The 15,775-nt window shown below is 48.6% G+C and overlaps 6 protein-coding genes across 6 annotated transcripts; 3 read left to right on the top strand and 3 right to left on the bottom strand.

Annotated features, from left to right (window-relative positions):
* Positions 1-347: 347 nt before the first annotated feature.
* Positions 348-2,247, bottom strand: N7471_012191 (uncharacterized protein; the record flags this gene model as incomplete). The annotated part of the gene is made up of 4 exons (XM_057284910.1): positions 348-401; positions 466-558; positions 609-656; positions 718-2,247. The coding sequence occupies 4 exons, from the start codon at positions 2,245-2,247 to the stop codon at positions 348-350; spliced, it is 1,725 nt and encodes a 574-aa protein (XP_057131176.1).
* A 1,451-nt stretch (positions 2,248-3,698) lies between these two features.
* Positions 3,699-5,361, bottom strand: N7471_012190 (proteasome regulatory particle base subunit RPT6). Its single transcript, XM_057284909.1, has 3 exons — positions 4,917-5,361; positions 4,140-4,839; positions 3,699-4,074 (listed from the first exon to the last, which is right to left on the bottom strand). Exons 1-3 carry the CDS (start codon positions 5,149-5,151, stop codon positions 3,816-3,818), a joined length of 1,194 nt encoding a protein of 397 aa, XP_057131175.1. The 5' UTR covers positions 5,152-5,361; the 3' UTR covers positions 3,699-3,815.
* A 562-nt stretch (positions 5,362-5,923) lies between these two features.
* On the top strand, positions 5,924-9,560 carry N7471_012189 (calcium/hydrogen antiporter; the record flags this gene model as incomplete). Its single annotated transcript, XM_057284908.1, has 5 exons — positions 5,924-6,053; positions 6,114-7,975; positions 8,025-8,987; positions 9,059-9,222; positions 9,293-9,560. 5 exons carry the CDS (start codon positions 5,924-5,926, stop codon positions 9,558-9,560), a joined length of 3,387 nt encoding a protein of 1,128 aa, XP_057131174.1.
* A 390-nt stretch (positions 9,561-9,950) lies between these two features.
* Positions 9,951-11,900, bottom strand: N7471_012188 (FGGY-family carbohydrate kinase; the record flags this gene model as incomplete). Its single annotated transcript, XM_057284907.1, has 3 exons — positions 9,951-11,015; positions 11,072-11,632; positions 11,688-11,900. The coding sequence occupies 3 exons, from the start codon at positions 11,898-11,900 to the stop codon at positions 9,951-9,953; spliced, it is 1,839 nt and encodes a 612-aa protein (XP_057131173.1).
* Positions 11,901-12,504: 604 nt separating this feature from the next.
* Positions 12,505-13,248, top strand: N7471_012187 (uncharacterized protein). The gene is made up of 2 exons (XM_057284906.1): positions 12,505-13,043; positions 13,097-13,248. Exons 1-2 carry the CDS (start codon positions 12,538-12,540, stop codon positions 13,164-13,166), a joined length of 576 nt encoding a protein of 191 aa, XP_057131172.1. The 5' UTR covers positions 12,505-12,537; the 3' UTR covers positions 13,167-13,248.
* Positions 13,249-13,787: 539 nt separating this feature from the next.
* N7471_012186 (F-box domain protein) lies at positions 13,788-15,536 on the top strand (the record flags this gene model as incomplete). The annotated part of the gene is made up of 3 exons (XM_057284905.1): positions 13,788-14,646; positions 14,696-14,845; positions 15,010-15,536. 3 exons carry the CDS (start codon positions 13,788-13,790, stop codon positions 15,534-15,536), a joined length of 1,536 nt encoding a protein of 511 aa, XP_057131171.1.
* Between the last annotated feature and the right edge of the window lie 239 nt (positions 15,537-15,775).

Here is a 15,775-nt window from a genome sequence, read left to right as displayed (position 1 = left end):
TTCTCTTGTCTGTCATTCTTTTGGCTATTTTTTATGAATGATGTAAATAATGTAAATAATGCATATCATGGCTTTATACTTCTTAGCTTCCACCTTGATAATATATATATCTATACACCTTTATGTATGAATTACAATACACCTAGTATATCTACAATTCTGCCTGACAAAAGCCGGGTTTTGTCAAATCTGCCGCTATTCCTAACCGCACTGCCGATAAGAGATAAGAGATTCAATTCTGGAAGCCTCCACGCTTGATACTTCGCTTTAAAATCAAGTTAATGTACATATGCGATAATTTGACGTGCTGATTACCAATATAAGAAAATTTGGGCCTAAATTCAAATTTAATAGAAGTCGCCACGCATTCGGCCGCGAGCACTGGTATTGCACCAGTCACACTGCACAACGTTAGTATACGCTCTCATTCAATCAGGGGGCCTTCGGTTGGTGAAAGACACGTACCAGTGTCTTCGAGCATCCTTCATTGTGCTGAATGCAATAATCACCCTGGCAGCCTTTGCATGTGTGCTGGCATTCCAGCTTACAGGAAGCACACTATTATCGTTAGAAGGAAGCGACATCCTAAAGCCGGAGGAGTTACTCACAGTTGGGCCACATTCCCAGCAGTCTTTGCTTACACCTCGTTCCAATCTCTGCATGGCAAGAATCAGTAACATGGACGGTTGGTGGGGGCAGATTCCAATTTCAACATACCTCACGTTCTTGCAGTTCAGCGGCACTGGCGTGGACTGCAGTCTGATGCGGGGACAGGCTTACTCGGACAGGCTGCGGGTTTGGTAGACAGTTTCCACAGAACCATTTATTGCACCGATGGCACCAACAGTTGGTGAGGCAGTCTGCGCAGCGGGCAATGATGACCGGATGCTCGCCTGGAATTAGCTCGGGCCGTTTCGCCGCTGCAACGCTAGATGAGTGCAATGGCGGGGGGCTAAGCATCGGAAAGTGAATATCTGGGGATTGGCTCCAAATAGCCGGACCTTCGGGGGAACTGTGGCATCCGTCACATCCGCGAGGTCCGAGGGCTATGGTGGCCACGGCAGGTCCGAGCAACGGAACCTCAGCTGGGGTGCCCTCCTCCGTGGTCGAACTGTATAGATTGGGATCATGTCTCGGGCCACGACAAAGAGCAGCATCAAAGGCAATGATGCCCTCACATTTCTTAAGCACCTGGGCCCAACCTTCCTCAAGGGTGTGCTTGAAAAGCTTCCCTGATGCGCTGTACCACTCATTTTGCTGCTCTACCGAGCATCCCACAGAGGTCCCGTCCTCCTGATCAGAGTTAGATGGGGTTTGGCAGGGTGTCCGCGAAGTTCCCACACGGGTTCCCCACCAGTCTCGGTATCGGGGCCGTGCCACTGCCCGAGGTCCCGTGTGCATGGGAGAGAAATGGTAAATACCCTTCACTCGCGGCGTACCCACAGGGCGTGTAGGCCGAACGGCATGCTGGATGACCTGCATGAGCTTACGTTCGTTGAGATGGCGACATTCGCGAATAGACAGGATATTGACGTTAAAGCGATTCGTCAAAATGATGTCGGCCACTAGATCAGCCGGCACTGATACCCCGTCCAAGATGAGAGTGCGCACATCTTGCAGTATACCTCTGCGCTCGAGGCTCGTAAAAATACGCTTCAATGGGGCGGAGTAGATCTCGTCCTCCGTCTGGGAGTCGTTCTCCGCTTGTGTTACTGTAGAGAGTTCTGCGCCCCGACAGCGGGACAGATCAAGATGCCGGAATACATATGGCGTCTGAGTGATCACGGTGTGTAGGCGGCGTGAAGTTGAGCTCAACGTCATCAACGAGGATACTGATAGATATGGGGCCATCTGGTCGAGGATCAAGCTATTGCTCAGGACATCCTCTAGTCCCGTTCGGTGAGGGGGCGCGGGTGCTATATATTGCACCTTTGGTACTACCCGTTCGGTGGGTAGTTCGCGCACGACGGGCTCCAGGCCGAGTTCCTTCAGCGTCAAGCGGCGAGACCCGTAAAAATCGGGGGCGCGGCCGATGAGATCCCGCCTGTAGGCAGTCATAGCGCCTACAGCGACCTCATCAACCCGGAATCCAAAGGGCGAGGCATTGGGTTGGATATCCCGGAGGGCAGCGCGGGCTTTGACCAGCTCACTTTCCAGGAGATTGATTGTTGATTGTAAGACGGCAGGCATGGCTTCAGTTCTCTTAGGGTCAATGGCAAAGGCTATAGAAGACCACAAGTCGGACATAGTCCGGTAGATTTATAGTGCCAGGGGAATGGGAAATTCAATAAGATTGGGAAAGTATAGAAAAGGTGGGGAAAAGGGGAAAGGAAATAGTTTAAATGAACAGGGTCGGATAAATACAATCTTGGAATTGTCTGATCATTCAGATATTTAAAAAAAAAAAAAAAAAAGGAAAGGGAAGTACACGGAGTATAAGGAAGTATAGAACCAATGGAGCTGTGGAGTTGTGGAGATGTGGAACAGAAAAATGGAAGATTCCATTTTGGGAAAGGGAATATTATATATATTTATATATTTATATATTTATATTATATTATATTATATCCTAATTCGATTGAGTAAAAAGAGAGATAACACTCCTGGGCTTGGAACCAAACCGTAAATGGATTGTCGGTCAACCTTGGAATGACGGTCAGCTCCAGATTCAGTTCCACGGAGGTACATATGTACATAGTTATATGGGTATACACATAAAACATATACTAAATACAATCTCACTCTTCAAGAATTCCATATATCCTTAAACATATCATGATTTTCAACTCTAATCTTCTACAATCATGTCTTGGCCGCGCAAGGGAGATAGAGTTAACAAGAAGTACAAGTTACTCTAAAATACTTCAAAGCGGAAGTGCTGGATACTTCCCCAAAGTATGGGGTGAACCTAAGTGGATCCAGTATCTGGGACAAGGGGTTCAGGTACCTCGACAGTCCAAAGTACATTGGCGCTAGTCCAGGACGTTGGGAAATGATCGGTTGGTCACGCGCAAGTCCGCGTCAGTCTAAACCGGCAAGGGGAGAAATGCGTCCAATGGTTTGAATACTCTATATTACCCGATATATACTACATGTGTACTATATATATATATGTACTTTATAGTGATTCACACCTAGCTCTTGATTCAACCAATATACACTCCTATACTGATACATTCTCAGTCCAGAGCGTACAATATACCACATGCACTCTATCCTATATACATTCTCAGAGATACGTTTGGGGTTTTAACCTGCCAAGACAATAGTCAGATCCCTGAATTCCGCGCCAAGGCCAATTGAGAACATCTCTGATCTACACGGTCCGCAGCATCATGCCAAGCCTTCACTCGAGGAGCCACTTTGTAGGTACTACATATTCCGTACTAACTAGTGCAGAGTAAGCAACTGCGTTTTATGGGCAATTCGAGATAAGCTGAAGCTGCCAAGCCCTGTGATGCAGATTCTCCTTTTTCTTCGCTAGTTGAGAAAAAAAAATGTATCACTTTTTGGGTCTCCTTGCACGTCACATCAGACCAATCCCATACCCAGTACAAGATAGATGGCTGATCTACTACATGTATGTGGACGGAGAGTATGCACCGAGGCCAAGCAGGCATCCCCCAAAGAGGTTGCCAAGGAATAGTTACACCTCTACTCCGTACACATTACCCGAAATAGGTCCGATCCAGACACGTCGCACAATTATGCATTCACTTGGGGTGAGAATTATCAGGGTAGGATTAGAACTAGTGATACAATGTCGTCGATCGTTCCTCAAGCCCCGGGATCCACCCCCCGCTTTCGAGAGGCCTCTACTTCCACAGCTTCGACACGGCCACCTCCTTGTCATCGTGCTTGTTGAGAATCTTGGCGGTGGCCAGGTCAAAGTCTTCTTGTGTGACATGAACCCGACGCTCGCGGAGTGCATACATGCCTGCCTCCGTGCAGACACCCTTGAGCTCGGCTCCAGAGCACCCGTTCATCTTCTCGGCAATCTTGTTCAGGTTGATCCCACGGGTCAGGTTCATCGACCGAGAGTGGATCCGCAAAATGTCGGCACGAGCTTCGACCCTACAAAAAAAAAAAGTAAAGTTAGCAGAAAGAAAGGGGGAAAAAGAACAAGCACCATAAATCACTCGGGGGCAAGGGGGGTAGACTGACGATGGAGGGGGAATTCGATCTTTCGATCAATTCGCCCAGGCCGAAGTAGGGCCGGATCCAGAATATCCAGTCGGTTTGTCGCCATGATAATCTTAATGTTCTTCGTTGGCTCGAAGCCGTCCAACTGGTTCAACAACTCCAGCATGGTACGCTGCACCTCCGAGTCACCACCTCCTGATGAATCTATCCGGCTTGATCCAATACTGTCAATCTCATCCATGAAGATGATACTTGGTGCGTGCTCTCGTGCCATGACGAAAAGCTCACGCACCATCCGACTACCCTCACCGATGTATTTCTGCACCAGTTCTGAACCACTCACTCGGATGAATCGACAGTCGGTATGGTGAGCGGCTGCTCGAGCAAGCAGGGTCTTGCCGGTTCCGGGTGGGCCGTAAAGCAAGACACCCTTCGGCTGTGCAATACCCAGAGATTCGAAGAGCTCGGGGTGCTTGAGACCAAGCTCGATAACTTCTTTGATCTCCTTGATTTGCTGGTCTAGGCCACCAATCATGTCGTAAGTGCTGTCGGGGACTTTCTCAACCATCATGAGTGCAACCAGAGGATCGACCGAGGACGGCAACATCTTCTCCAGCTTGTACGAATCAGACAGGAGAGCGACTCGCTTTCCGACAACGAGTTTGCTAATGTCCACACCATCGGAGATATCCACCACTGCGATCAAGGAAATCATAGCGTTAGCGTAAGCCCGGTCATCAAAAGCCAAGACGATTGGAATGGACGAAGCCTACCGTATTTTCCTTCTGGGTGTACTTTCACCAGGACCTTCTTGGTGCTCATCACCTTCACCACCTCGCCAACGTAAGAGCCGGGTTGTTGCAACAAGCCAAGCTCTTCGCGCAGTAGACGGACTCTCGAGTTGTAGTCATTGCGCTGCGCTTCTAATCGTCGTAGAACGGCCTGGCCTTGAATAATCTCGAGCTTCATGCCCTCAATTTTATTGCGATAGTAGTTGTCCAGAGCCATGATGGCGAATGGGGTGATGACGCTATGGAAACTCAAGGGCTATCTGTCTTCCACAGAACACAGATGCAATAAAGAAAAAGACCTTTATCTTCCTATTCAGAAGATGGTAAATCGAGAATTCGTCAGGGGATGGGATGTAGCTCGGGAGCAGAAACGGAGAAGTTGAAGCTGGGGTTTGGCGAGCAGAGCAGTCCAGCTGTACGTGAAGCTCAGGTCCGGTGCCCGTTCAGTTGTGCTGACTAAGAGACAAAAAATATTTAGCCTGAAATGTCAGGATAATAAATTAAGGCAAACAATCCAAACACCTGGCTTTGTTTTCATGGATGAGACTTCGGAAGCTCCCCACCCCAATGAGTCATCTGTGGATCTGATTGGGCGGTCAAGCCTTGGAGCTGCCCAGGTGGGCTAATGATCGGGTCATCTGCAATGCGAGAAAGTACGGGAAGGTAACGGTCAAAGAGCAATCTCTCCCCTTTGACATACTCTTCTTCCACGAGTTTCGTCCTACCTGGACCTGCAATGATCTATATGCATCTCAACTAATGAAACTTTCATTGACAGTCTTGATTTCTGCGTTTCACCTAGATCTATTTGGTTCAATAATGTCACTGGGAACTTCGGTCTTATCGCTTTGACTTTTTTTCCCTCTCTTTCTTTGGGGACAACAAAGACAGCATAAAAGAGAGAAAAGACCCCGTGTCTTTGAAATTTTCTCTCTTCCTCGTTTCTTCTGCTTCTGAAGTTCACTGTGTGCTTGTCAAATCACTGGGTCATGGCTGGTGATAAAGGAAACCCTGACTCTTCCGAGTCCACGCAGCCATCTGCGGCGGCGGGAACGGAAACACCGACTTCTGGACCAGTGCCTCCAATCAGATCATCTACCTCCGCGCGGAGAACATACGGTAAGCTTGCCTTTGGTGTAACCTACGACAATGACGGCTTGGGCTGATCCAAAATTGCAGGTACACTCGATTCATCCTCCCTTGAGGCAGCCAATCCCGAACTACGTGATGATGGCCAAGAGGAGAGTTCGACTCGCGCATTCACGACCCAATCGTCCGCTGTCCCTGATAAACCCCGAAAGCCCTCGGTATCGCGTCGCATGTCTTCCAAACGTCAAATCCTCCACAGGGGGCAAGGGTTTTCGACAGACGATGATGTCAATGAGGTCAAGCAATATATGACAATGAAACAAGGCGCGAACACGCAACAATCCCCTAGGATTCGTCCACTACGAACGGAAAGCTCGACCTTGAGACGACGTCCCAGTGCTCGTCCCAGACCCTTGGCGAGAGACGATTCGGAGGGTTACAACGCAGACGAAACAGGCTTGCCTGAACCGGGTCTGGATTATGAAGAAGACTTCCCTTCTTTGAAACAGGCCGGGCATAGCAGCGGAGAGGAAAGTGAGGACGGCGAGGAGGAGGATGGCATGGAAGACGATGAAGACGCAGCCAGCGATGCTGAGAGCTTCACACTCAAAGACCGTCAACAGGCCATCAACGAAACACATCCGTTCGGTATCAGGATCTGGAAGCCTGCGTTGTACAAGAAGAGCCGTTCTGTGGAGAAGACGGCTGAGGGTGATATCCACTCATCTCCGGGAGGCTATGTCAGTCCCATGCTCTTTTTGACCAATCTACTATGGTCTTTGTTTTTTGGATGGTGGCTTGCCCTTTTCGCTCTGTTGGCCGCAGTCGCATGCTTTTTCTTTTCCTACTCATCCAGTGCTGTGGCATACGGAAGAGTATTTGCAGGTCTTTCACGATATCTATTGTACCCGTTCGGATCATATGTTCTTTTGGAGACTGATGAGAATTATGCTGAAGAAGATGAGGGCGAAGGACGCAGTATCAGCGAATATGAGCAGTGGCAGAATGGCGACCTGGAACATGGTCGTCTTTTCTTCGGGCCTCGCAGAGATCGGTCCCTGGTCGGTAGACGGAGGAACAGCGTCGATTCAGCCGGTGAGCAAGACAGCCTGCTCGGGCGGCCCCAGCGTGGACAACGCGAAGACTCTTCTCAGCTCGCTCAATCCAAGCGTCGCCTTTTTGGGCGGGGCGAATGGACCTTGGGTCGTGTCGTGTTCTTCGTGTTCTTCTACTTCTTAGTCGGCCCGCTGATGCTTATGGTATCGCTCGTCTGCTGGCTCTTGGTGTTTTGGATTCCCATGGGCCGTATAACGATTACACTTGTGAGCCATTTACGCAGACATCCGCTAGCACTGTCTTTCCATTCCGATTCCAGATATGCTAGATCGAGCACAACCACATCTTCGTCTTCCATCCTTCTTTGCACCTACAGAGCTGCGGGAACGAGGTACTGGAAGTACACTCTCGATGGAACGAACATCTTCCTGATCAACCTTCTTGGTGTGGTTGTGTTTGTGATTTTTGACTATCATGTTTTAGGCAAATTCTTGGGCTTGCAGAACTGGCTCACACATCCGGCCTTGATCTTCCCTCTCGCTCTGCTCTCCATCATTCCTCTGGCCTATTTCATTGGGCAAGCCGTTGCATCGATCTCCGCTCAATCTTCTATGGGCTTAGGTGCTGCCATCAATGCTTTCTTCTCAACTATCGTAGAAGTATACCTCTACTGTGTTGCTTTAACTGAGGGCAAGGCTCAGCTTGTCGAGGGTAGCATCATCGGCAGTATCTTTGTCGGCATTCTGTTCCTCCCTGGTTTGTCCATGTGCTTCGGTGCACTCAAACGCAAGACCCAACGGTTCAATGTGAAATCAGCCGGTGTGACCTCGACTATGTTGTTGTTTGCGGTGATTGCTGCTTTTGGTCCCACTCTCTTCTATCAGGTTTATGGCAGTGTAAGTTTCACCTTCCCTCGCAAACGAATCCAAACTGACTAGTGCATAGCATGAGTTGAACTGCCACTCGTGTGTCAGTTCCCTCGATCCGGAGACTCGAGATTGCCGTCGCTGTTATTTCTCACAAACAGCGGCTGTCGATGACCAGTTCTTTCAAAAGGCGGTACAGCCATATGCGTGGATCGCCGCTGTTTTCTTGTTCCTTTCATACGGCATCGGCCTATGGTTTACTCTTAGGACCCATGCTGCTCTTATCTGGGCATCAGAGATGGATGAAAAGAAGAATCCCCAGGCCCATGCCACCCAATCTGCCCAAGATTCGTTCTACGAACCACGGCACTTGCTGTTCCCAAATGGCCAACCCGAAGCCTCCGGTGCCGCTTCTGGGTCCAAAGATTCGATCCGCGAATCTCAGCTGTATAAGCGAATTCTAGGCCAGTCATTGAAGCATTTTGGCTTGGAGGATAATGGCTCGGGCAATTGGGAAGGGGTTGGAAGTGAAACTACCGCAGACCCCAGAAGCAATTTCCCGCACTTGGTGCCCCCCAATTCTAGCGGCGAGGACAATTGCCCTGTGCCAAAGTTTGTCCGTAGTATGGCGAAAGAAGACAACGAGCGTCTAGTACGCCAGTTCACAGAAGTGGCAGCAACGGCAGCAACAGTGGCTGCTCGGGATGCGGGTCGAAGTCGCAAGCCCAATGCCCAACACCATCATGCTTCTGTTCGTCAAGCTAGCCGCCCCGCTCCGGAGCGATCACGAACTACTGCTGGGGAAGAGCTTGAAGATCTCGGGTTGATTGTGGAGCCCACTCATGCTAGCGGAGGACATGATGCACCCAATTGGAGCAAAGCTAAAAGCTCCATCATTCTTCTTGGGGCAACTGTCCTCTATGCGGTGATTGCTGAGATTCTTGTCAACACAGTTGATGTTGTGCTAGAGAGCGTGGATATTGATGAGAAATTCCTCGGCATTACTCTTTTTGCGCTGGTACCAAATACGACGGAGTTCCTGGTACGTTGGTTATTAAAGGCTCTATCGGAGGCAATTTTACATTTTATATTGTTAACTAACACACTCAACAGAACGCCATCTCATTTGCCATGAACGGAAACATTGCATTGTCTATGGAAATTGGATCTGCCTACGCACTGCAGGTCTGTCTATTACAGATTCCCGCTGTAGTATTCTTCAGCGCTTTCTATGGCCGCTCGCTGGATCCATCTGAGCTTGTCAGCCACTCATTCAAGTAAGATCGCATTCTTTTTTTTTTTTTTGTCTCCAATCGAAGTGCTATGGCTGACAAAATATTTCGATAGCCTGATATTCCCGCAGTGGGATATGATTACCGTTATCATGTGTGTCTTCCTTCTCTCACATGTATACGGCGAAGGAAAGAGCAACTACTTCAAGGGATCCATCCTTGTACTCACCTACCTCGTCGTTCTGCTTGGCTTCCATATGTCGGGCTATGTGAACATGGACAGCATGGGCGTGGATCGCTTTGATACCCTGGCTATAGGCGGCACCAGTAGTTCTGACAAGTTCTACACTGTCGGCCGAACAAGAGGCGGGGTGGCCTACTAGACAAAGTGCACATATTGACTGGTGATAGTTGCTTTTCAGCACAAGGCATTCATTGACTTGTCTGAATTAATGTTGCATAGCGAGCTTCTTTTTTTTTCGGATTTTTGTTTATATGCTTGACGTTTATATGGAGTGCGTGACTTATGTTCTTCCAATGTTGACTTTCCTGATGACCTGAGCTCTATAGCTCGATGCATTAGGCATGGTTTTGCATTCATTTTGAGATCGTTATCTGAGCTTCATCTCTCATACTTTTTATTATGCGGTAATGACTGATGCCAAGTATGCCCGAACAAGATTATATGTAGATCATGAACAACATTCCAGTATCCATGTTCTTTTTTTTTTGTAATGGAAGAAAATAAAAATCGTTGCGATCGTCACATCAAATTAGGTGGACTTAGACTTCCAGGCCCTCACGGCGTCATCCACCATCCCACGGTATTTCTGTTGCTTGAAGCACTGTTCCAGAAAGACCTCATACTTGACACTGAGCAAGGCTTTCTCGTCCTTATCTTCTGTCGGCAACACCTTCTTGCCAGGCTTGCTCATCCGAGCCATGATATCCCATAGATCTTCAGTTTTGCCCTGGGAATCAGCGCTGGCAGCCTTGGCTCCGAGCATAGCAGCACCATGGCATACCGCAGCATGAATGTACCGAGGAATCAGCACAGGCATGTCGCAGGCAGATGCAACGAGGTTGACCAGGATATCATTCTGGCATTGTGAGCCGGACATGAACACCGAGGTGATGCGGTGGCCTGCCTTGTTCATTGTCTCTACAATCTGCTTGGTTTGCAGCGCAATGAACTCCATAGTGGCGTAGTAGTAAATGGCAAGACCATCCACAGATTTGTCACTGGTTAGGCCAAAGATGGATCCAGTCATGTTGGGATCGGCAATTGGAGAGCGGTTGCCCCATAGATCACCATAGAAGAAAAAGTGGCGTCCGAGATAGGATACACATGGGGCTCCTTGGCCATGTGCCATCTCTTTGAGATGCTCGTTCAGATATTCGTAGATGTTGGAATTGTATGACTCGGCAATCGAAGTAGCCTGGTTGAATGCCGGGTGGGTCTCAATTACATGCTTAAGCAATTCTCCTGTAGCGGATTGCCCACCCTCGGCCATCCAGTATCCGGGAAGGATGGTATCCCGATATGGACCCCACACACCATCAACAAAAACCGGGTCTGGTGACATGGCAAGGTGACATGTCGAGGTTCCCGCGACAGCCGCGAGACGAGAGAAGGCCTCTGATCTATCAAGCTTAGGAATATCTGCGCTAGATTGGCCTGCGTCCAGATCGACCTGGGATCCGACGGTACCGATCCAGCCAGCGTAGGCGTCGATCACGCCACTGCCAATTGCAATACCAACCGGCAGGCCTAATTCGGCCGCAGCCTTATCGCAGAGAGTGCCAACCAACTCACCGGCACTCAAATAGTCACCATTCTGTGTGGCACCAGAAGTCAGTCAACTGCGTCATTGTCAATTAGGGAAAGGCTCACCACCCCGTCGACTCCGCCCATGCGCTTGAAGTTATTTTCGGTCAGGTCACCCAGACCTATGTCCTGTAAGAAATCTTCCTGCCATCCCTTGACGCTCCCATCGACACCAACCGGCACGTATCCTTGCTTGCAGACCACGCTGCAGAAACTTCGCTTTTCGTTGCCCGTAGCAATGTGCGTAAGGGCATCCCCCAGATCATAGAACTTGCATTTGTCAAAGAGCTCCTTGGGCATGTGGTTCTTGAGCCACAGAACCTTTGGGATCTCCATCTCAATGGACATCTTTCCGCCGACATAGCGGAGCAGGTTGTGGTTGGTAGCATTGATCTTCGCAGCTTCCTCAACTGGACGGTGATCCAGCCACAAGATCACGTTACGGTCCGAGTCGAAGTTCGGGCCCGTTACAGAGATCGGCTCGTCGGTATCATTGGAGAAAACCGACAAGGAGCAGGTGGCGTCAAACCCGATACCTCGAACCGTGTCAGGGTTGACATTGTGCTGGCTAATAGCCCGCTGAACGGCGACACAGATGCAATGCCAGATATCGGAGGTAGATTGTTCCTAGAGGCTAGGTAAGACTGGTTTGGGACCCAAATTGCTTGCAGTTTTAACCCACATAAAAACCGTGCTCTGGTTGCCAAAGACCAATATTTTCTGACGCCAATCCCACAATATCACCTTTGCCGTCGATGATACAGGCACGGGCACTGCCAGTTCCGACATCAATGCCAATGTAGTGGTCGAGATGAACTGCCAGATCCTCGCGAGGGTCACTGGATGATTTCCGGGAGCTCTGGTGGGAGACACGACTATAGGGCAGCGATGCCATGTTGCCGTGGTAGCTCTTTACTTTCAAATTGACTGCGGAGCTATAGATTGCTACTAACCATAGATTAGCGATTCACAAAAGACACAGAATATAGGCTGATCGAAGCAGACTTACTGTTATATTCTGTATATATATTGAGATTGTGAGGCAGATGTCGTGATTCGAGAGAATTGAAAGTGAACTGTGCGATGTAGAGAAGAATAAGGTATGACAACATTAATTTGCCCCAGTCCTGACGGAGCAGTGCTAGCCGGTACCTTCAAGGCACTTTCCGAGTACTTTGCGATACTTGGGATGTCCCGCCATTTTAATGCGGTAAGTGATATACTTTTCATGTACCAATAAGTGTAAAGTATGTACAGTGTATAACTGGATGTATACCTGTTTTTCCTTGAATATGTACATCATTATATATCGAATTAGACTGTTTATACTATATGTACATACATAGTAACTAGTTAGCAAGTATTTATACATACAGGTATGTACATATGTAGTAGGTTACTACATAGTACATATAATACAAACCCTGTAAGATATGTACATGTATGTAATCGTGGGGTTGGAGCTCGGACCGACTTTCTTCTCCAAAACGTTGACATCTCCCAGTTGTCTCCTTATAATTCTCATCTTCGCCATGCGGTTCCTACCCACCATTCTTAGCGCTGTTTCGCTCCTAATATCTGTCGCCAATGCCTCCCTCTCGACCGACATCCTGTATTGGCCCTTGGGATCGCCACAACCGTCCGTCCTCGCGCGTGTCTCCTACGACCCAGCCTCATTGAAATCGGACGTGGTCTCATATCACCCCCCAAAGGATGACCAGAGTGATAGTTTGGTGCGCGTCGGCCTCTACACATCAACACCCACAAACAAAAAGCAATGGGTTGGCAGTCTCGTGTCGTTGTCCTCTTTAGCGGCCAGTGAGCAACCAACATTTCGTCTTCACCTCAGTCCAGCCAACGAAATCTACACTGTCTCCCTGTCTGCATCATCCACCAGCGCTCAGGGCTCAACATCTAGTCCTCGAATTGAACTCGTCTCGAACGAATCCGGGACGCAGCCTCACCTGAACAGGCCAGTGGTTGTCGGGCCCGATGGTCAAAACCCAGAGCAACCTGAAGAAAAGTCTCTTTTCCAGAAGTAGGTTGCAGATAGGCGTGTATCGTTTCTTTTGTGTGCTAATTGTAATCTAGGTACTGGTGGGTTCTTCTTATTGTCACTTTCATCAGCATGTCGGGGGGTGGTGGCGGAGATGGACAGTGATCTTCGAATTTTCATCATATTACCTATATCGAAATAATACTTGGGTGGAACTATGCTTTGTGGTCCGCTACTCTCTTGAACATGCCAGCTTGCGAATTTCAACTAGAAGTCCATCCAAGTCATGGACATATCCGCCTACGAGTCTTCTTTACAAAGACCACTTTCGGCTGGAATAAACCAAGTCTAAAAATTGGTATATTCTTGTATACACAATCCGTAGTTGGCGTACCTGTAGGAATCTACCTAGGTACAAAGATACGTACATAGTTACGTAGTTATGTACTACATGTGTACATATGTAGTAACTAACTATACATAGCGACAAGGCGGAGAGCAACGACAAAACATCATATCTCAAGAAGTATGAACTTCATGTAAAACAATGGCAAACCCAAGGCTGAAACCGTTGGTGATATCTTAAAATATTCGACCTTGCTGTCTTCCCTGTCTTTCCCCCACTTAACCACTTTCTCTCTTTCTGCCTGGTCCATCACAAAAAACCACTGCTACCTAGACCCACGAGGCAACAAAAAGTCTGTGCACCGTGCTGGCCTTCTCGAAATTCTATAAATCTATGCTAAATCCCCCATATTACATCTGGCACAGATTGCCACGTCAAAGATGCTACTTCAACTTCCTACAGAGCTGATACAGCTAGTTCTTCGGAACTGCGACACACCAGCCTACTTCCAGGCTGCCTTTTCAAGCCGCAGGCTTTATGAGATTGCTTCCGGCAGCCGAGAAGTCATCCTTCATCAGCTACACAATACTCCTGGTTGGAACGACAGCATTGAAGCTCACCAGACTAGGCATCTGTTTGGTGAGTTAATGAGACGGTCGTATGAACAATTAGATGGCGCGGAACATTACGCCAGCCCCACCTATGAGTATCAAAATCGAGTGATTGACTATCATGCATCGACAATTGAGGCATCAGAAGGCAGCATTCGAGCACTGCTTGTCTTCAAAGGCCACAGCACTGTCCATCTGGTTGATATGAGCGATGGGGATCGGACTGAAGTCCGATTGAAATCTCCAGGACAGGATATCGGGGAGGTCGAGATCATCCAGACTGCCTTTGATGGAAACGGCGGAGTCTACGTGCTACATCGATTTAAACCATTCTTAGACCAAGAGCTGGATACAGAACACCCGTTTGTTAAACACGCCCTAGAGTCTCGCCCCAACGGGAGTATTCACCTGGCCTACCATCGCTTGAATCCCCGGGCAAACACCATTCGAATGTATGACTTCCCCGAATGCCAAGATTATAGGCCACTGGCTTTGTCCGTTTCCAACGGCAAATTTGCAATATCATGGCAAAACACGCTCGACCCCTTTGATCATGACGTCGTTCTTTATACCCAGCTCTACGACGATGACGAAGATGACGAAGACGAAGACTACGACGAGGATGAAGATGATTTGAGCGAAGGCGTTGTGGAAGAAGGCAAGGGAGACAATCCTTCTAAAATTATCCGTTCGTTTCGTCATCCTGTCATATTGCAACTGGTTTCTGACATATCTAGATGCCGCTTTTGAGGCTTATGTTTTGACAAGCTCCATCGATCAGGATCCATATGCCCGTTCTTCTCGGAGAATAGGCCCCGCAATGAGATTGGCTTTCAATGATCGAGGCCTTCAGTTGCTCTACCACTACCGGGCTCAAAACATCTACGGTGCCTTTCAGAGACTTGATCGCATCCTTCCCCCCCTGGGGAGCCAAAGCCGCATGTTAATAAGAATGCATGCACCGTGCAGTTTTCGCCTTCCCTTTCACTTCAATTCTCAATTGGAATACCATTCTTCGGTACCCATGAGCTCGGCGATATAAACAAGGGAGAACAGTGTCATTGGCAGTACCTCGCCTTCGGAATTGCCACCCATCGCGTTGAAAAATGGACTGTGGCATGCCTCCTGAAGTCTGAATCATATACTGGTCCGCGATGTACCCATGTTTTGAATCTCGACCGCGGAAGGCGTTTCGACAACTGGCAGATCATGGCGCAGCTTGGGGGATTCCGGGAAGTAACCACTTCGCATGGATCTCCGGTGGCAACTTCGCGTCGCGGAACTCGTGTTGCTGTTGCTAACTGGAAAACCCTCTATGTCTGGACACTGAACCCCTCGGAATTGATCGAAGACAATGGCACCGGCTTTTATCCATCATCGTGGGAATCCTCTACAGGTGCCATTGAGTTGCGACCAGTTGTCCTCCAGTTAGAGGCAGTTTGCTCTCAATTGAATTTCACTGAAAAGGAAGACGGGCTGGTTGCGATTACTGATCGTGGAGTGATGTTCCTGAATATCGGTTATAATGGAAAAGGAAAGCAGCCCGTCAAGAGCCAGGGGCATGACGGTAGTATATAACAAATCTGACGAGGATCTTGGAAGATCTGGAGCTTTACTAAACTCGTGTCGCTCAGAATGTGGTGAAAGTCATGAGGTTGCTGAATACCAAGACACATCTGTGGTTATGAGCCGGCTCTAAAGCAGTGGATTGTATTCTCGAATCTCATCAGACTAGGACGCTACCATTGTCTTATGCAAAACTAGGCAATAAGACCCGAGAAAATCAGCTGGGTCGATTTTTCCCAATCCCCAAAGCA

This window comes from Penicillium samsonianum, assembly GCF_028829775.1.
Source record: "Penicillium samsonianum strain IBT 33392 chromosome Unknown utg000007l_segment0_segment0, whole genome shotgun sequence".
Classification (NCBI taxonomy): Eukaryota; Fungi; Ascomycota; class Eurotiomycetes; order Eurotiales; family Aspergillaceae; genus Penicillium; species Penicillium samsonianum.
The sequence above is the reverse complement of the archived record's forward strand: the minus strand, read 5'-3'. Positions and strand labels throughout refer to the sequence as shown.